The 22,605-nt window shown below is 36.1% G+C and overlaps 1 protein-coding gene and 1 pseudogene across 3 annotated transcripts in view; one reads left to right on the forward strand and one right to left on the reverse strand.

The window, feature by feature from the left end:
• Positions 1-22,605, forward strand: part of Ccser1 (coiled-coil serine rich protein 1) — a 1,057,181-nt gene that overhangs the window by 673,767 nt on the left and 360,809 nt on the right. For all 3 annotated transcript variants that reach the window (XM_040737638.1, XM_021230621.2, XM_040737639.1), the window contains one exon: positions 10,708-10,752. In XM_040737638.1, coding sequence (XP_040593572.1) covers positions 10,708-10,752 — 45 coding nt within the window. The remainder of the gene's footprint in view (positions 1-10,707; positions 10,753-22,605) is intronic.
• Positions 42-4,216, reverse strand: LOC106021599 (annotated as a pseudogene).

Genomic DNA, 22,605 nt, shown 5'->3' on the forward strand with positions numbered 1-22,605 from the left:
ACTCCCCAACTTATGCGAGTAGTGGGAGGGAATAGGAAAGATCACTGAGAGGGCAGAGGATTTCCCTGGGCATCAGTGACCTGGCTGTCTTGTAGATTCTTCACCAGTTGTGCAAGCCAGCTTTTAGTAGTGGTGTCATCTTTTAGCACCTGGGCAAAGGTTGTGTCCTTCAGCTGGTCAGGGAGGCACTGTCTGAGCGCTTCATTGCCTTGAGATTATCTGAGAGTCAAAGGTAACATATTACTACATGCTTCAATAGATGGGCAGACAGTTCTTTGGATAGATGCAGGACCATTTTACCCAAGATCATGACAATATGGGAAAAATGCTAATATGTGTGACATATATAAGCCAAACCAATGTCATCTAAAAGGATCTCCTGAAGGATGAATGTGACAACCATTTTAGAAAGTTCCCTTCCAGGTTCCATAATGCACAAACAAAAGGGATTATTTCTGTTGTCAATGAAAAGTTGATTACATCTTGTTCGTCTTCTTTAACCAACGTCCCAATAACTCCAAGGCTGGTGGAGTTGAAGATACTCAAAGGGATGAGTTTTGCTGACTGTGTGCAAAAAGGGGTACAAAAAAGTGGGATGTGTATTTCGAGAAAAGCTGACCTGGTCTCTCGGTGTGAGGCCACACATTGCCGCAATGCTAAAGCATTGGAAACTGTTAGACTGGTGTGCTGTCAAAGGTGGAGGGTTGATAGACGGATAAATATTTACAATTTCCTGTAAAAGTGCTGCAATAATACCAAATGAATGCCACAGCATGTGTACAAGGTCAGGGACAGATTCTTACTTCTTGCTTAGTTCCAGCAAAGCATTTTCTCTCGTCTCAGGACTGGATAATTCATTGATACACTGACTGATCTTCTCTCTGTCCACTTGCCATCCCTAGGCTGTGTATGTTAGGAGCCACTGCTCTTCTTGTTCTGCCAGATACACAGGACCCGCAGCAACTGAGTACCAGCTTAGCAGCTGTGCAGCCGGAGATGAAGAGCCGCCATCTGTCTCCTATCAAATTATTCTTTATTAATAAAAACTCATGGTCAGTTATAAGAGTAAGAACCTGAATGACAAGAGAAGTGTCGGAGAAGTGACCAGTGACCTTATATCTCTGTTGTTCCTCCATCCAAAAAGGAGAAGACCCTCTCTAAGACCCGCCCTACAAGTGACTATTTCCTTATCTAGCCTCAGTCCTTCAAAACATCTGTGTTTAATTTGGGTCAGCTATTAGCTAGCTCTGCCCTCTGATTCAAAGCAAACTTTATTGTCAGAATGGGATCAAAATATCACACACAAGAAAATATTTTTAGATGCTCATGTTACAATTTCAGTCACAGAAACCAAAGAAATAAACTACAACTGCCATCACATGGATTTTCCTTAGGTGGTCCTGCCTCACTTCTCTTCACTCTAATGATATTGAAAGAAAAAAGTTGTTTGAATAAATTATTATATCAGGTTATAGAAACCTGTGCATAATGCACTATTTTTTTCTATAAAATATCATTTGTCACATGCATACAATTACATGTAAATATGAAACCACAAAATAAACTAATTATAACTGCTAAATCATGTGCTTCCTGAGGTTAGGATTGCTGTCTTTTTTATTTATAGCTGTTTCTCAGCGTCAAAGAGAGTATCTTATAAATAATGGCATTTGGGCCATATTGATGCAATGAAATGTATCAAAAGATGACACCCCCAGGTGGGAAGGTAGCTCAGAGGTTAAGGACACTGGTTTCACTTTCAGAAGATTTGGGTTCAATTCCAGCACCCTCTTAATGGCTCACAACCATCTGTAATCTCCAATTCCAAGGAATCCAATATCCTCTTCTGGCCTCTGTGAGCAACCGTGATGTATAAACATATAGGCAGGCAAAGCACCAATGCCCATAAAAATAAAAGTAAATCTCATAAGAAAGAAAATGAGCCGACACCCTTAACTTGCAGGAATGTTCAGTGATTTTTCAAAATATTGATGAATATTCAATAAAAATAATCACTGTTTATGTGCACCGTACTTTCTTTTATACTCATTTCCAAGAAAGGGCAAACAGATTTGGGATTCTATTGCTTGCTACAGAATGTAAATTGCCTAGAGAGAGGAGTAGAATAAAACTACTCTGGATAATGAGGCAGTTGCAAAGCCTTGTCGTTGTTATGATTTCCATGGACTCATCAAGTTCTGGGAACTCTGAGGAGCTGCAGATGTTGAGCCTTCTCCAAACATTAGTTGCTCCGAGAAAAGAAAAGAGCATGAAAATACTGATTAGTACAGTGAAGAAGAACTTGAGACACAGAGAAGGGGTTGGGTAGGCATGGGCATGCCTTGGCAGTCAGATGGAATTCAAGTTTAGGACCACCACTTTCTAGTACTCTTGGATTTCCAAAGATTCTGTTTAGCAAGTGTTGACAATGTCAGTGTATTAAACATATTAAATATCATTTAACTTCTATTGGATAGAATCTTATGTGACTTCGTGATTTCATAAATACCTATACTCAGTTTATAATTCAGACTCATTCTTGCACTGAATCTGATTGTTTTATTTAAATCACGGCTTAACTTTAAAGTACACTAAATATTGTGATAAAAGCCTATTGTCCATATTCTTTATTTTTGTGGAAATTATTTATTTGAATTTTGCATATCATAATTGCTTGAATCTTGAAATAAGCACTGTCATCTTGACTGGAAAGGAGGAACACTCTTCAATCAAGAATTGTTCTCTAAGGGGTAGTCTGAAATAGTCAACTTCTTATTCATAAAACTCTGTCCATAATTATCTTTAGACATTTAACAGAAAAACTGAACAGCACCAATTTGTGTTTGCAATCATCTAATGTAATTTACAAAATTACTAAATCTTCTAAGTTATCAATAAAATCTTATGTGATGCTTGGGGTTACACATAAGGCTTTCTGACTGCATATAATATAAGCTTGCTGAACTCTTTAAATACATAAGTGATTTATAATGGAAATATTCAGGGGCTGGGGAGATGACTCAGTTAGTAAAAGTAAGCTCCTTTAGCAGGACCTGGGTTGAGTTCCCAAAATCTACACCAAGTCATAAAATGACCCGTCACACCGGCTCAGGTTGTCTTATGCCCCCTTTTACTTCCATGTGCATACAGGGACACATATATTCTCTCTCACACAGGTGTTCACAGTAAAAACAAATTATTTTAAAACAAATACTTTATTCATTCAACATTGAATTACATTCTTAGCTCAGTTAGCACCTACCAAGTCCTATTTGGGCATTCGAGATTATTCCAAAACTAATAAAGTACAAGATTTCTGTTTATGTGGCATTTACAGATGATGTACAACATTAATAAACTTCTAGAGAACATCAAATATTTTGTCTTCATGATGGTGAAAAGGGCAGTAGACTTAAATATTTGATAGAAATCAAAAAGGCTTCATCAAGAATATTGCATTAAGGAAGACTATGAAAATCAAGGTTGACAATACAGGATCAATACAAAAAGGATTACAAGGGAATAGTTTTAAAAATAAGAAAATAATCAGATTTTAAAATATTGCATGCTATACATTAAATTATGGTAGTTACATGTATAAACTCCTGCCAGTTTTCCCACTATTGCTGTGCACTAGCGCAATATGTCTTCGTTGATGCATATATTTATTAGTATTACACATATGTATGTTACATATAGTAAGATTACTTATTTTCTGAAGCTTTCTTCAACCTTGTGTTTAAGATAATCGGGTAGAAGCTGTTAGGAGCAACAATACACTGAACACTCATAAATCTGAATTGGTGATTAGTCTCTTATCAGATACAGAAAGACACTTTCCCAGAAATGATCATCCCCCTGAGAACATCAGAAACTCTAGGAGTAGCCCAGTCCTGGTCAAAATTTACCACATGAAATCTCATAAAGTAGGGGATCCAAGTCCCTGAGGCAGAAGAAATTTAAGTTATGCAGTACCACGATGAAAACTGCCAGGATTCTGGGGACATGGACACATTGTACTAGTTTAATACTTTAGTTAGCCTGGAGCAACCATAATCACAAACTCTATGAAATGTTATTTGTGCCTGTACAGTAACATTAATTTTCTTTTAATCTTTGTCTGCCTCAGGAAATATGTCAATTGAATTTCACATTTCTTTCCAAGGAATCAGGGACTCTGAAATACAAATTCATTTACCTTATATTTTTTCCCCATTTTTTCAGAATCCTGAATGAATTAAAACCCAATAATTTATTATCTTGTATTTACTTCTTCAAAATATAAAAATAACACTGTCTAGGTCGACTCTGTGAACTTTAATGAAATAAATGGGTTATTCAGTTCACTTTTAAAAACATATTTATCTAAGCTAGAAGCCCATCTCAAACACACAGGCTGTTTTCGGAACAAATGTGTGTATGACTCACAAGGGATGTCTGCAACCAGACACTCCTGGTTTGATATTCAAATCTCTTCCCTTTAACACATTTTCTTGCACAAGTTACCTAACCTCTTTGCCTCACTTTCTCAACCTTAGAAAAGATTAGACTTCATGGTGCCCCTTATAATACAATAAAATGTAGTTGTGAAATGTGCATTCCATAGGGTCGGTTATCTAGCCCAAGGCATCTTAAATATTTTCCAATTGTGCTCCTTTATCATATGAAAATTTTTGTGTAACCTTTGGTCTATAGGTATATAAAACACATGTATAAATCAAGTGTTTATTCATAATAACATAAAGGAATCTACTTTTTAAAAACAAGTGTTTTACATACATATTATTTTATACTCTATGAAACATGAATACAAATTTGCACACTAATGAGATGGATTGTTTATCTAATTTTTCATAAAGAAATCAATTCTGGCTAATATTTGAAACTGGAGTGGATGCAGAACATCTTATACACATTTCAGATTTTGTGTCATTTTTCAACATTTTGCTTTACCATTGTTAATATTGCAAATACCACATTGCATGACTATGGAGCACAAAATGACAGAACTGTGTTTATGGTCATTCAAAAATTGATGTAGATTTTTTTCAATGTCAAAACAAAATTAATTTACAGAAAATTATAATGGAATTTAAATCAGCAACACTAATATTAATTTAAACAATCAAACATGTTGGCATACTATAGTTCAAATACAGTATAACTTCATACACACATGCAGAGGCATGATGACAGGAAATTTTAAACATATTTCCTCAACTAACCCATTTTGTTTCTGCAAGTGCAGAATACTTTGTACAACCATTGTAAACATTGCAATATTTATTATATGATAGCCCCCAATCTGAACAAATGTGTTTCAGGAAGCATGCATTGATATTGTATGGTGTGACATCATTCGCAGAACAAAAATATTCATGTTCAGAACCAAGGCTATGGTAACCGAGCAATTGTGTGACTAATTGATGCAAGGAAATCTTGCATTCATTACTTGCTTGATTTTTATTTAATGTTTGGTCATTCCACTTTCAGACACCTTTTAATGTTGCTACACACTTCATGACCCAGACATTCTTATGTCAGGATTGCTACCTCAGTTTAAGAAGCTGCACTGGCATTTGAAATCAATGCACAGAATCATCCTTGTCATTTACAAATGTGTTCCTTTAAAAGAGTGCAGAGTTTTCAAAGACAGTATGCACTTTCTGTTTTCAAAATGACATAACTTAATGGTGAAGCCATGAAGTGTCTGAGAATAATGACATCTCTGATTTTGAATCAGGAGATGAAGAACAATTTGAAGCATTTAGTCTGACTTACTGAAGTTAGGCACGGGATCACAAAGGTACCTAGCATGACTAATATCAAAAGCAGGACAGAAATAAAAGCAATTTTATAAATGTTGACACTTTGGGGATTTTTGTATTTTGATAACTTTTGAGGCAAATTCTGGTGAGCTGTTTAAATATTTAAGCCCGTGCTTTTGGAATTTCTCTGAGACTTCTATTATCAACATTACATAAGGAAAAGAGTTTGTAGGTTCACCGCAATATGACCAGGGAATCCCATGTTTAAACTAAGCCTTCTAACTTTAAAGGAAGATTAAAGATTAGATGGAAGAGTGATTTCTTGAGTTTTTTTTTGTTATGGTAAGTCGCCATGAGAAATGTTCTGAATTTCTAGGTTTATTCAACAAACACACGAGGAGTCACATCTGTCAGTATCTAAATCCTGACACTTAGAAAATGACTCTCAAAAAAGGATTGAGTTATACATTTTCATGCATGCATAGTTTTTCTCAGAAAAGTAAGTGTATTATTGTAAGTGTATTTATTGTTAATAAAATAAATACAAAGCCTACTCATGAGCCAACTGAGCAAAATACTGACATCCAAAGTTTCAATGGCTTGAATTCAGACAACCACCAAGACAGACAGCTAAGATAGTAGACTACTAAGGAAGTTCATCAGCTTCACTGACAAGCCATGGTGCCAGAAATAGCTATAGGAAGCTCCATCGGGAAAGTCATGGACCCAACCTAAACTGAAACAAATGTGATATCTTTGGATTCTCAGAGATGTATATTGAAAGTCCCATTGCAACTTTTATGATAAGCAAAGCAAGACAAAGGGTTAAAGATTACTGTTATCCTTCAAGAATGTGCCCTTCTCACCAAATACTAAATCCCTATTGAAGAAGTGTTTTACTAAGGCTTGACAATGCAAGCACTGGACACTTCTGATTCTTCTGGGCTAAACACCACAGCTGAGAAGTGAGAGGAATAATATGGCTGTACACAGTAGTGTGACTTACATTCTGTATTAAAAAAATAGTTTGAAGACAGAGTAGATTTTGTAAAAGGTCATTTTGTTCCATGTTGTACAAGTTCACTATAAGAAGAGAATTAATCCATCTGGAACACTGGGGTAGTACAGTGCTGCACAGAAAACACACACACAAATGGTTATTTTAAAACTGTAGTAGAGTCCCTCTTTGGTTTGTACATTGCCAAGAGCAGTGGTTTCTCCAACTACAAATAAAGCTCAATATGCCCCTTAGATAGCTGTGGCCTAGGCGTGGTGCAGTGGTTCATGTAGATTATCTCAACTTTGACTAAAGTTGAAAATTTCAAGGCTATATAATCTGGAATAAGTGGTTCAGGAATGTTCCAAAAGTTATAAAGTTTTTCAGATAAGATGGTAGGTATATTAGCAACATTTTGTTAGACAAAGATAATTATGGATTTGAACACCAATGGTCTGGATTCAAATTTTGAAACTGCCACTTAACCTAAACCAAGTTCCTAGCGTCAAGCTTATTTCTCTGTCAGTTGGAGCTGTTGATCTCTAAGCTATTTACAATGACTGTGTCTCTCTTCTGTGTTCGTTGCTGACACGAAATGTTAAAAAAATCACACAGTCATTATATGCTTTTAAATAGTAAATTTTGACATCATTCAGTTAAATAAAAGCTTGTTTAAGTCTAAAAAATTATCACAGGGTAGTATCTTCAGTAGTAGTAGTAAAATGTGTATTCCACACATCCACTCTATATATTTCTGTATCAGAAAAATAAACCAACCAAATCACAGATTCTGGGTAGTATGTTTCCATCATTTGGCGTATGGCAGAGCTGATGAAATCTACATGGTGTGATAGCAATTGTAAGAGTGTTCTGACCATCACAAAGGGTATGGAGTCTCACAGACCCAGTTTTCTGATATAACCGACAGTACACATCTGCTGAGCCCTACACACTCAGCCAGCTGACTCCATACCCACACAGTTGTAGGGGCACGTGCACAAATATCTGAGTACAGGGGAGATTTGGGTAAGAAGTTCTATTTTTTCAGTTACTAGTTTTTTGTACTTATGGCTTGCTAAACCATCTTAATTTAGCACACTGCAGAACATTTGCTTCAGGATATTTCTTTGTTCTTCCTACAATTTATAACATTTCGGTTTGGTCTCAGGGATTAATTTTGATCAATGCAAAGAGTTGATACTCTCTAGTGAGAAAATACATACAGTGTGGGAAATATGTTTTCCCAAGTCACATTCCCCAGAGTATTTAAAAATATAGTTTACTTTAGACACGCTAGATAGATACTATATCTTTACTCTTGAAGAATATTGAAGTAGATTTCAAATCAATTAATACTCTCTGTTCGTATTAGTTCTTAAGAGCTAGATAATACACACACAAATTTGAATATATTCACATGAATAATTTGACTGCTGATGTTTTATTTGTTTTTCTGAAAACCCAACTGTCTCAGAGAATAGAGGGAAAATATATTAATTTTCTTCTGAGCGAATTCACTGCACTTCAGTGGAAATAATAAACCTTATAAGAAATGCCAAATGTTTTCTCTTGTGTGGTAGGTAGGTGGCAAGTAATGAGACTGGTTATCCTTGACATGAAAACACCACATGCCTTAAATATCACTGCTCATCTAATTGAAGGTGATATGAATGACTGATGTTGGCACTAGGGTCTTCGATTAGGAATCTCCATATATGTGATATTACCTTCCCCATGGCCTGGAACAGGAATCATCAACTGAAAACTAATATAGTCTTCTCTTTATTTTTATCCAAGCCACAGAGGAATTAGTTTGAATCAGCAGAAACTTAAAAGTCAGAGAGTGGTAATTTTAGCTCTCTGAAGTGAATATAGCAAAAATCTAGCATTCATAAAATAAAATTCACAGTATTTGTCAGACAGAAAGAATTACCAGAAAAGACAGGAAATGAATAAATGAGATTTAGACCCAGTAAGCAAATTCAGCCAAAAGAAACAGAATTGTAAATGACAAAAGACAAAACAATCAAGTCATTATTTTATATAAAAATAAGTGAAGGGTTTGAGGAAGAGAAAAAGTACATGATAATAACAATTATTTATAAAAATATAAAATGAAACTTAAGAAACTTTCACAGTTTAGATAATGTAGATAAAAAACCCAATGCACTCATAGATATAACTTAGCAAATATGCAAATTATGAGGAACCAAGGAAAAAGAAACTGACAAAATAAGGTTACAGTGGTAGATGGGACAGATACCAGTTAACTTAAATCCCACAAGTGTTTTTTCCAAGCTAGTCTTACATTTAAACATACGTGCAATAATGGTAGGATTGGAGAGTAGAGAATTAAGTTGGAAGATGAAGATAGAAAGCAGCACTGGCTTTTGCTGTGCAGAACTCACATCTCATTTCACCTTCAAAATGAGCAGATGTGCTGGCTATGCAAAGATTATGTTGACAGAAATTGTGAGATGCATTGGAGGACAGACACAGCCTTTGGGAACTAGAGATTAAAACCATACCATCCTGAATTCAAACATGCCCCTGCATATTGCTTCTGGAAGCTAAAATGTGTGTCAATGAATCTATTTCAGGGCATTTTTATCCATGGATTCCATGTTTGAGAAATACTGTTTGGCTTTACATTATTTCTTTGGAATTTCCTTGGAATTCAAACTTTTCAAAATATGTTCTGTGAATGAGGACACATTTTTGTTCATAAGGCAGGCTGAAATTTGATGACATGTGCTCTGTCAGTGGATTCTAGAATCGTTTGCAGTCAACAAAGTAATGTGAAGTAGAGAAGTTGTTTAAATATTTTCTTTGATAGCTGTACCGGAGTAGTTCAAGAAAGGAGTTTCATGTATGAAGCAATGATTTGTTAAAACATCACGGCACAATCTTCTGAGCATAAATGAGAATGTCCAAAGGAATAACCAAACATTTTATTATATGTGTGTATGTATATTTGCTTATATACATATACAAATGGAGAAAACAAAAGAAGACAATTTGAATTTTAAGTGTGTGTCAGCCAGCTGGGCAGTGGTATCACACGCCTTTAACCCCAACACTTGGGAGGCAGAGGCAGGTGATCTCTGTGAGCTTGGAGACCAGTGTTGTCTACAAGAGCTAGTTCCAGGACAGCCTCCAAAGCTGCAGAGAAACTCTGTCTCAAAAAAAAAACCAAATAAATAAAAGTATGTCAGCCATTTTTAGGTGGGAGTCCTTTTTATGTCTTCCTTCTCCAACCTGGAATGTGGTCATCACATATATTTCATCCAATCATATGACCTTTGGGGACTCTTACATATACTTCCTTTTATATGTCCAATTTCTATTACAGTGCATGAATCAGAGAGCCAGTTATTAATATTTACTGTAAAATAAAGAGGAAAAAGAGAACGAAAAGAAAGAGTCATGATGGATGAGAAAATATGAAAAAATAGTGCTGAGGCATTTTGGTGTGAGTTTCACTTAATTTCTCCAAGATAAGCAACCACTACTAGGATAACTTCAAGCATTAAATATTGTGTTTGGTTTTTATATTAAATAAGTCTTCTATTCTATTTCTTTACTAAGTTGCATTGACTCAACGAACACAGATTACAAATGATAATGATGCGGGTGAATGGATGGATGGATGGATGGATGGAGAGACTGATAACAGATAGATAGATAGATAGATAGATAGATAACAGAGGTATGAACAATCAATAACCCTACTTCTCTATCTTGAGTCAAAAGCACATTTTCCAAATAGCTTGCTAAAATAAAGATTAACACTTCTTGTTCTACTGAGGAAAACAGTCATTCCACTACAGAAGGGAAGCCCTTTGTCAGCACTAAATCCTGAGTACTTTTACATACTGGTGTTTTTATGATTAGTAAATTTTCTTGCGTATAATTATGCATCATATATACTTTGTCTTTCAGGGTTTAAGCTTGAAACGACTGGAGGCAGTACAAGGCGGGAGAGAGGTAAGAAAGTATAAAGGGAGGAGGAGAGGGAGGAGGAGAACATGATTATGGTGGCGCAGTGATAGTGACTAAGGACATTGGTATTGTGAATATATGCATGTATATTTATGAAAATATATGTATGTTCTCTCTATCTTTATAATTATGTATGTATGTATGCATGTGTATTGCTCATATGTTTCCATATATTCTTGGGAAAGCAGGCTATACACATGTTTAAGGATATATATTATTTGTGTTTACTCCTCTGGAGTGGAAGAAAATACTGTTTGTCTGGGTAAGGAATGTTTCTGTTAACTGGGTTTCTGCAACAGGCTCTCAGAGGGCTCAGAAAAGCCTTTTAGGCAAAACTTGGAATGTAAAATGTCTACTAGGAATTCATAGAATTAATGTCAGGCCGGATATGTTCATAGATGGTGTACAGTTGTTCTGGTCACACTAGAGTTTGTAGGTCTATTTCCCCAAATGCCTTTTCAAGCAGGAGAAATCACAACAGTTGTTATATGACATCTTATTAGGAATGCTACCTTTGTAGAATTTTATTATTATTTTCTGTGACATTTATGTATCAAATTGTCTGAAAAAGTGGAGATGTTTATCTCTTACAAAATAAGAAAATAAGTCTTCATCCTCCTGTCCCTTGTTGCTTCTTACTCTACAAACGGACTTCTTCCCTAGTGAGTGACATTTGTTCCTTAACTCACTATTCTTACACTTAGGGATTTTTCTGTATCTGGCATTCTGGTTCTCTCTGTACTTGTCATTTATAGCCTCTTTCTCTTTGTCTTCTGCTTTCCATCCAGAGGAATTTCTTTTTTCTCTTGGTGGCTCACATCAGAAAAATAACTGAAGAGGAAGAAATACAGAAAAATTCTTTAGGTGTTTTTCATGATCTAAGAGGCCAAGATTCCAGACACAATAGGATGGATGGATGCACATACAGACTTAGAGAACAGTGAGGCAGCATGCATAGATCTGCATAGACTCATGCAAAGCAAAAACTTCACTCTAAAATACCAGCCCCCTGAAATAGAAGTTATTTGTAATTGATAACTATGCCTAGGAGTAATTAGGCAACACAAAAAATTGATGCATTTGGGGGGGTCTTTTTGTTTCAGTTTGTTTTGTTTTGGAATTTTTGTCTTTTGCTATTCACTTTGATTTTCAGTTTTAGAGAGAGAGTGTGTGTGTGAGAGAGAGGCAGAAAACATGAACTTGGGTGGGTAGGGAAGTGGAGAGGATCTGGGACAATTTGAGCAGGGGGAACCATGATCAAACTATATTTTATGAAAAAAATAAAAATATTGATTCATAAGCATAATGACCTCTCATTTCTTTTTATTAATGTTCTGTTCTAAGGGAGAAAGAGAAAGGTACTTTACAGTTTATCAAAACATAATCAAATTCATACCATAAAACAAATATATCTTTCTGGCAATTCTACAGTGCTGAAATATTAAGAAATTACAGTTAATAAAAGGAAGCATAAGAACTGCAGAACCTGCATAAAACTGAACTAGTCCCTCTGAATGTGGATGGCAGTTGGATGGCTTGGGTAGCTTGTGGGTCCATTAGTAGTGGAACCAGTATTTATCTCTAGTGTATGAACTGGCTCTTTTTGGAGCCCATGCCCTATGGAGGGATACCTTGCTCAGTCTAGATACAGGGGGTAGGGCCTTGTTCCTGTCTCAAATGATGAGACAGACTTTGCTGATTCCCCATGCGAGGCCTCAGCATCTCTGAGGAGTGAATGGGGGTAGGTTGGGGTGGGGGGAAGGTGGGGAAAGAGGAAGCACAGTAGGGAGAGGGAACTGGGATTGGTATGTAAAATAAGATTGTTTTAAAAATAAAAGATAGAAAAACCAATAATAAAATAAATATTTTTTTTAAATTTTAAAGGAAGGATAATTTTCATGACATAGCTTTAGTACCAATATACTATTAATCAATACATGGATTTAAAATAAACCTTAAGATCAATGGTATTATCAAAGAATCTATGAAACTATGGAAAAAAACCCAAGAATCAGATACTTAAATTTGAATACAAGTTAACTGTTAAGCTGGCTCAGCAGGTGACTGTACTTGACTTCTCTTCCAGGATGACAGAATGGGTGTACATGGCTCCTGAGGAAGACCTCAGAGACTCTCACAGGTGCAACCAATGCTTTTCTTCAGAAAACGACTCACATAGCATATTGAATACCTCTTCAGTCACAGTTCACACTAAGCAGCCCTCCAACAATTCACCCACCCTTCTTGTGTGCCCTCAGGGACATGCAGTGCAGAGTAGGAAATATTTAACTCCTGTATTCATAGCATAATATTATTGAGCCACGGTAAACACAATTCATTTCATCCAGAAACATTACCTTTTAAAATTAATACCACTTTCGAAACATAGTATTTTGTCCTCACTGAAAAGAGTTCTCATTAAATTTTGTGTCTAATTTTCTCAATACCTCCATTTTTTTTAGTATACAGACAACTCTATGTAAGAAACATGTCAGTGGTGTGCTTTAAATTAAAATACACTTTCTCAAAGTATTTTTGGCATATGGAAAAATCAAATAGCATATTTGTATATATATATACATACACACACACATATATATACTATAATACATATTATGCTTATACATATATTTATGAGAGGGGCCTTAAATTGGGGTCTCCAATAACTGAAGGTGAAGATTTGATCATCAAATGAATGTTAGCTCAGTAATGACTTCTCCATTTGATTCTTTATTTGCTCTGGACATAGAAAAAATATGAACAATTAAAATTAAAAACAGCTACTTTGTTTTGGGGTATAGGTTCACTACGTAATTTGAAGTCCTTCAATTTAATTTAATCACTTATGTTAGCTTTATCCATGACTTCGAAAGCTGATGTGTCTTATGGTAGTTAACTCCCTGGAAATTGAAGACAATTAGGTAAAGTGTGTGGTGGAAGACATTTTGTCAAGTCTCAGAGGTTGCCCAACTGCAGAGATGCAATTACGATTTCTCTAGATTAAGAGAAGTGACAGACGTCTCCTTGATTCCTGCTGACAGTTCTACTATGTGTACATATCACAAAGAAGTGAATTGTGCCTCTGAACAGCTAAATTTTAATACGCTTACTTTCAAAGCCATCTAAACAGCCTCTTAGAATTTCTCACTGTGAGTCCATCATGACTGATTAAGATTTAACTATAATGATGCTGCTTAAGATGAATTACTTGATCTTAGTTCAAATGACAGACATTCCCAATAGGTGTTGATGGATGTAATACTGAGGACCTATTGCCAAATATTTATAGGAAGGTTTAAGAAATGTCACTGAACATGTTCTATTTACTTCTTGAGGTAATGATAACAGCTAGAGCATGTACAGGAAATTGAAACAGGCAGTAATGTGCTATTTAGGTAACTGGTAAATTCTGTTACAAAGCTAACAACCAGGCAGGAATATCAGATTTGGATACTACTGTCCATGCAAAAACCATTTCTCCCTGTACAGGGAATAAGAGATATTTTCTTCTGGTTTCAAAAATGAGTGGCCATCGCCCAGGAATACATATTCAGGTTACCTCAGATTACATCTTCCAACATGGATTAAGTTTCATGAAGTTTTTATAGTGACATAATGAAGAAAGTAATGAAGAAAATCATTTATCAAGAGAATTTCAAATACATTGGTAGGAAGAGTAATTGGGTGGTTATCTCACAGCTCAGAAATCTTATCTCATCTATAGGCCTCAAATGTAATCTTAGTCTTTTGGTTGGTGTATAAACTAGGGTTTTAAAAAATTATGAATTTTTCTTTAAATTAACAATAGTATTATTTTACATGCCAATTATAGTTCCCTCTCCCTCCTGTCATCACATTCCCTCCACCATCTCCCCATCCTATACCCCATTCACTCCTCAGGGAGGGTGAGTCCTCTCATGGGGGAATCATCAAAGTCTGTCATATCATTTGGGGGAGGACCTAGGTCCTTGCTTGTGTATCTAGGATGAGACAGCATCCCTCCATAGGGAATGGGCTCCCAAAACCCATTCCTGCATTAGGAATAAATAACTGGTTCCACTGCCAAAGTTCCCACAGACTGCCCAGGCTCCAAAAATTTACACTCACTTCAGTCTTATGCTGGTTCCCCAGCTGTCATTCTGGAGTCTATGAACTTCCACTTGCTCAGGTCAGCTGTTTCTGTGGATTTCCCCAGCATGGTCTTAACCTCTTTGCTCATCACTCCTCCTTCTCTAAAACTGGATTCCAGTAGTTTGGCCCAGTGCTAAGCTGGGAATCTCTGCTTCTGCTTCCTTCAGCTACTGGATGAAGGCTCTGTGATGGCATTTAAGGTAGTCATCAGTCTCATCATAGGGTAAGGACATACGATGGCCTCTCTAGTTTTGCTTGGATCCTTAGCTGGGATCATCCTTGTTGATCCCTTGAAATTTCCCTAGAGCTAGATTTCTTGTTAAGCTTGTAACATCTCTCTGTTCTTTCCCCAACTCTACCTTCTTGGTCCCTCATGTTCTCCTCCCCACTCTCCTTCTCCCCTCCTTTTTCTCCTCCCTCCCCCCATGATCCCAATTTACTCAGCAGATGTCTCTTTCCATCTTCTCAGGTAGGGTCCTCCTTGTTTCCTAGCTTCTCTGGGGTTGTGGATTGTAGTCTGAATATCCTTCGTTCTATGTCTAATATTGACTTATGAGTGAGTACAGAGAACGGCAGCCTACAGAATGGGCAAAGATCTTCACCAACCTTACATCTGACAGAGGACTGATTTCCAAAATATACAAAAAACTCAATCTAGTCACCAAAACACCAAATAATCCATTTAAAAAGTGGGGTACATAACTAAATATAGAATTCTCAATACAGGAGTCTAAAATGGCTGAAAGACACTTGAGAAACTGCTCAACATCCCTAGCCATCAGAGAATTGCAAATCAAAACAACTCTTAGATACCATCTTACACCTGTCAGAATCGCTTAAATCAAAAACACCAATGACAGCTTTTACTAGAGAGGATGTGGAGAAAGGGGAACACTCCTCCATTGCTGGTACAATTGAAAACTTGTATAGGCACTTTGGAAATCACTATGGTGATTTCTCAGGAAAACGGGAATCAGTCTACCTCAAGATTCTGCAATTCCACTCTTAGACATATACCCAAAGGATGCACATTCATACCACAAGGACATCTTTTCAACTATATTGGTAGAAGCATTTTTTGTAATAGCCAGAACCTGGAAACAACCTATATTCCCTCTCAACTGAAGAATGGATAAAAAATGTGGTACATTTACATAATGGAGTACTACTCAGCAGAACAAAAGCAATGACATCCTGAAATTCTCACGCAAATGGATGGAACTACAGGAAACCATCCTGAGTGAGTAATCCAGACACAGAAAGGCAAACATGGTATGTTCTCACTCATAAGTGTTTTTTTTTAAGTAAATACATTCCACGAACTTTTATTTGTCATTAGAACATTAGGTCAATCTCCTCAGGGATGGGAGAAAATAATGTCTCTTTAATGTGCTAAATATAGCCCAAGATAAATTGTCATTAGGCACTGGACCTCCAACATTCTATTCTCTCCCCAGTCATTCAGTTGGCCTTTGTAGGAACTCCTTTTTAGGAACTCCCATTCACATTACTTCTTGTACCTATTACACACTACTAATCAATTATGTTTATGGAGGACCTGAAGATGAGTAGTGCCATGCTTGTGCATTATTGTGAAATATCTAAAAATGATAATAGGTGCATTAAGTCTAATGTATCAGTATCTTTCCATGTTGCTACATGCATCCTGTGTATACTCAGGAAGGGTGATCTTATTATCATTGAAAGGTTTTGAGAATACTGTACAAGATGTCACCATCTAATAGCTATTTCTTCATGACTGTGAACTTGGTTCCTTCATCCAATAGAATCTATAGCTCATGCAATAGTCTCATTGAGGCTTCTTGAATAAAAACAGAGATGAACTAGTAATTCTCTCAAAGAATGTATTTTTACTTATAATTGACCTGCTAGAAAGTCATGCAAAATAAATATTATTTATTATCAGGGATTTCAGGGGGGATTGTATTTCACTACCATTTTAAGAGGCATTAAATTTTGTGAATGTGTTTTTTGTTGACTTTCTATTTATATTAAGTATTATTTAAGCATCTAATATCCTCATGAGGGTCAGCATTTTATTATATCCTGATTGTCTTTGTCATTAGACTTGTATAGCCTTGCATTATGTATGCCTTGAAAAATTATATATTTCTATTTGAAACTGAAAACCAGTATGGCCTATGATTTGAAAGGGAGAAATTCAGAAAATGAAATCAATTCTATTCTGAATGCTGAAATAATTTGTCTATATGACTTTAAGTGGTATGGAAAAAACCACATATATTTTTCATTATATTTTAATGTTTCATTGTGTTTTAATATTAATTACTAATCAGATAATTTGTCACCAGGTTTTTTAGTTATGTAGTTCTTGCCCTTTCTTACATAATGTGCAGGCACTGGAAATAATTGTTTTTAGTAGGCCCAAAGAAGAAAACTCTGATTTCTGAGTATAGAACAAAAATGATGAAGGATGTACTCCTCTTAGAAATAATTGTCAACAAAACATGCCAATGTGACTGGGTCTAAAGGATCTAATATTGTATGCATTTTTTCTAATGTTATACATTCTTTGGTAGTTTTATGTAACATGTTTTGATCATATTCACCCCTCCTCCAATGCTTCTAAGAATCAGCCTCACTTCTATATCCATCACATTTTTGTGTCCTTGGAGATTTTTTCTGTTGTTACATAAATCAAATTTCTTCTTCTTAAATATTTTTGGACAAATGTGCTTTCATTGGAGGGTGGTCAATTTACCAGGGAAATCCAGTTCTCCTTTTCCCTGTAGCAAACAGTTATGAATAGCTAGCTTATGTCTAGGATTGGGACTGTGTGTTCAGCTCCACTCTTCACCATAGTATATTGTCTAGCGTGACTTTGCACAGGTTTTGTGCATGCTACCTCATCCTTTATGTGTTCTTAGGATGAGCTGCACCATTGTTTCCAGGAGGAACTATATTCTTGTAGTCAGCCACAACTTCTGATTCTTACACTCTGTCCTCTCCTTTATTCTGAACGACCACTGAACCTTAGATATAATTTTATTTTTCTCTTAAGACAATACTTTTGTATCATTTTGTGATTACTTATAGATATCTTTAATACCTCTGAATGTTAAACAGACAATGTACTGCAAGAAAAACCTCAAGATTAGCATTTGTCTTCCTAGTTGCTTTTTTATTAACCTGGTAGAAAAAGGAAATAAGCAATTAAAACAGACAAAACAATGAGACTTTTGTTGCAGACCAGTGATATTGCTCTTTATAGTGTGTGCGAGTCCTTGTGTGAATTTGCTTACATTTTCATGTTCATGATATGGTAAATTTTCAAACTGTACACAACTTTACATTTTTTAATTATTATTTTTTACTATGTATGTGTGCTCATATGTATGGGACTACTTGTGCTATGGCACATATCTGAGGACAGCTGTGGCATTTGGTTCTGTCTTTCTACCACGTGCATGGCTGGAATAAAATAACTTTGGATGTCAAGCATCCTTACCTGCTAAGCCATCTTGACCTGAGCCTGTGTCTTCCGGGAGAGCAGTAAGTGTTCTTAGCTGCTGTGATCTCTCTCCAGTCCCTAACCTCCCTTTATTAATGGTTCATCATTCTTAGATTGCCAGTAGGATTTATTAGATTTATGATATGGATTTCATTAAGACTTGGTAAAATGTAAAGTACCCTTGTTTTTATCTTGTAGAGCTGAAAATTAATAGAAGAAACTAGAGGTCATTATGCTTATGAATCAACATTTTACTTAAATTGGTGTCTTCCCAGGAGTATGGTTGATATATTCAGTGATACTCCAGTGGAGAAAACTGATTTTTCTCTTTCTTTGCAAATAGCTTCATGATTAGGGGTGGGATTTTGTGCATATTTCTATTTTCAGCTGTAGAATTTTGTATTTCACTAGTCTGTGTAGATTTTGTGCATGTTGCCTCACTCTTGTGTGAGTATTAATCTTGTGTCTAGAAGATACTGTGTCCTTAGAGTCATCTACTTCCTCTGGCTCTTATACTTTTTCCACATACCCCCTTTTGCACAAATCCCTGAGATTCAAGGGGAAGAGTTAGATGAAGACATGCCATTTAGGACTGAGAACTCCACAGTCATTTATTCTCTGAACATTGTCTAATTGTAGATTTATTTGTTATTTTCCGTCTACTTCAAGAAAAAGATTTTGTGATGAGGACGGAGTGAGTCACTTTTCTATATGTACAGCAAGATGTCATTAGGAGGCATTTCATTGCTAAGTTTCTTTAGAAGAACAATAGTGGAATGTTTTCTCCTAGACCTGTATAGTTGCAGGTTTTTGGATTCTTTAGCAGTGCTAGGTATGAGTTCCATCTCATTGATTGTGCCTTAATTTCAACAAAAAACTGGTTTATTTCTCCCACAATTTTGCCACTATTGCATCAATATATTGTTGCAAGATATTTGATTACACTGTGCAAAGATGCATCACAATGATTGGCTTAATAAAAAGCTAACTGGCCAATAGCTAGACAGGGAGTCAAGAGGAGACTTCTGGGAAAAGAGAGGAATTAGCATGCAAAGGAGATGCTAGGAGACACAGAACAAGTTGGAGATATAGAATGAAAAGTAAAAACTTACATGGTAGAACAAAGATTTAAAAATATATGGGTTAATTTAAGATATAAGAGCTAGTTGGGAATGTGCCTAAGTTATAATATGGGTTTTCATAATTAATGAGAAGTCTCTGTGTCATTATTTGGGAGTTGGCTGATGGGAAGAGAAAGATGTTTTTCTTGTAGGCAGGTTGTAGATAGGTGATGTTGATGCTTACCACTTTCCTCTAGTATTATACAGAATACCCTCCAGCACATGAATGCTAATCAGTAGGAATGAAGCTTCTAGGTGGGCACCAGCTTGATTTCTCTGGCCGTGATAATGTGAGCATTGTTTTCTATAATAAAGCCCTGGGCCTTACCATCAGGTTGTAGAAAGCAACCAATAGCATTGGCAATAGCCTGAGGTGTTTGGAGGTTTCCAGTGTATCCTTTTGGCCAACAACTCAACAGAAGTAACCCATTCTTGACAATGAAGGTATTACTTGGTGACATGAGGTATCTACTTGGTACATTGCCTTTTCATTTATGGCAACTCTGTTCAAACATCATATATATGAAGCTTCTACAGTAGTAGATTTCTGTACGTTTACTTATTCCTCTCTGTATTCTATCTTTTACCATGTTCTTCCATCCTCCTCCAATATTTAATTGAAAGAAGTTCCTTCATGTATTAGTTACATTCTTCATTGCTCTGACAAAAAAGTGAAGGATTCGGGTATTTTGTCGATGGTCTCAGGGAAGGTACAGTGGTGGAGGCTTATTGCTTACATCTTGATCAGTGTGGATAAGATAGCACAGAAGGGTGAATGGATAAGAGCAGAAGAGTGCTACAAAGTTCAGTTCTGTTGCAGCTTCTTCCTTTTTCCCTTTTTACTCAGTCCATGGCCACATCTATGACATGGTGCTCCCAAAATTCAGCATGGATCTTCCCTACTCAGTTAAAGGTCTCCAGAAAGACCCTCTAAGGCACACCTAAAGTTGTGCCTCTCAATATTCTAAGTATTGGATAATCTAGTTAGCTGATAATCCTAATTAACAGCTATGCTTCACAAAACCATAATTTTTTTCTATTGAGAGGATAAAATGATGTAACAGATAAGGCAATTAAGTAGTGCTTAGATGTGAGAGGCACTCAGAAATTTTGTCCCATCAGAGGTGGTCTTATTTTCATCATCTTCTTTTCCTTCATCTGTGCTTCTCTTGGTGCATCTGTGATGTCTTGATTTTAGGATATTTTGTTATCCACATAGAATTGTCTAAACCACCAGAATCACAGCATTTGAATCTATGTATAACTCAAGCAGGATTTTATATCCAAAGTTTCTTTTGAGATGACAAGTTCCAAATAAGTCATCAAAATCTATGTTGAATATATTATTTAACCTAAAAATCATTAATTGTGTATTTTATATCATAGAATAGGAAAAAAATATTTTTTTTTCTGATGACCATGTTTCAGATGGCACTAGCTAAAGTCTCTGGGTTGACGAGGTATGAGTCAGATATTGATGCCCTCCACATTCTACACTCTGGACTTTGTAGCACTCTTCTGCTTTTAACTTCAATGACCTCCCAAGCAAATAAGTGAAAGAATGTGTCCATCAAGCCAAAGTAAACTTGTATAGTATTCAAAATACTAAGAAGCCACAGACACAGTTTTAGTGATTCCTCATACAGAAAAAAAGATGTGGGCACAACTCAGTGTCTGACTGATTATGTAGTGTGCAAAACAGTGACAGAGAAGTGTTTACTTAATAAAAGAATAAAAAAGTGGAGGGAACCTATAAGAAGTCATCCTTGTGACAGGAGGAAAGAAGAATTTGAAAGGTTAGGGAGAAGAAGTAGAAACAGGAGCAGAGAAGCAGGTTGAAAGATTCTTTCTTAGTCTGAGATTGGTAGTTAGTTGCTAGGAGTGAATGAATAGTATTGATTAGTGTATAAATGAGAGAAAGGTGATGCACAATATTTCTTATGGCCAGCCAGAATCATGGGATTGCAGGGCATGATGTCAGGAACACAGGAGAACAAGTTCAGAATGCTGATTACTATGGTTTCAGGAAACTCACATCATTTAACCAAAATTAGGAAAAAATTCAACATGGCCTAGCCATGGCTAAGAGCTTTAAGTATTAGGAATCCCCCCTTCTCTCTCTTTCGTGTACACACACACACACACACACACACACACACACACACACACACACACACACACAAGCATTTACAACAAGCTTAAATAATAATTTGAATTCTAGCTTATTAGATGAAATTTCAAGTCATGTTCAGATATATATGTTCCTCAAAATTAAACAAAATTTTCACATTTTACTTGGTGGAATTATTCCATTTTCTTTTCTTTTCTTTTTTTTTTTTTAACGAGACAGGGTTTCTCTGATTGTTTTGGAGGCTGTCGGTCCAGCCTGGCCTCGAACTCACAGAGATCCGCCTGCCTCTGCCTCCCGAGTGCTGGGATTAAAGGCGTGCGCCACCACCGCCCGGCCCATTTTCAATTATACATATGAGTTGATATATAACAGGAGTATGAATTTGACCTAGAGGGCCAAATAAACAAGAAAAAAATCAGGAGACCTACCAAATAATTAACCTTCAAACAAGATAGATTGCTGTGGAAGACAGACAAGACTGGGGGAAACCTTTTGGAAGTTCTCAGTCAACCTGATGGAAAATTAACAACTTTGATTAGTTTTACCACTAACCTTACCAGAGCCTCTTCTTGGTGATTAGTATATCATCCATGTGCGCTAGTTTTTAAATTTCTTTTGCTTTTTTTTTAATTCAGGTCACCCTGCAGCAACATAAAGTTAATATGTGATTCTTTACCTTCTAAGGAACACTGTACCACCAAAACTTTAAGGAGATGCTGCTAAATGCAATTGCAATGAATATTGGAGACTTAAAAAAAAACAAAAACAGAAAACAAAAACAAAAACAAAAAAAACCCCACAGTGTTCAAACTAATAGCCAAAGAACAATTATTATTTTATTCTGTCTTTTGTGGCCACCATGACAAAACTCCACTGTTGGGTGGTTTTTAACAATGGAGATATATCAGCTTAAAGAACACGGCGAGGGGTCGGGGGGAGTGGGAACCGGGAAGAATAGAGGG

Source organism: Mesocricetus auratus, unplaced genomic scaffold, assembly GCF_017639785.1.
Source record: "Mesocricetus auratus isolate SY011 unplaced genomic scaffold, BCM_Maur_2.0 Super-Scaffold_100676, whole genome shotgun sequence".
NCBI classification, from domain to species: Eukaryota; Metazoa; Chordata; class Mammalia; order Rodentia; family Cricetidae; genus Mesocricetus; species Mesocricetus auratus.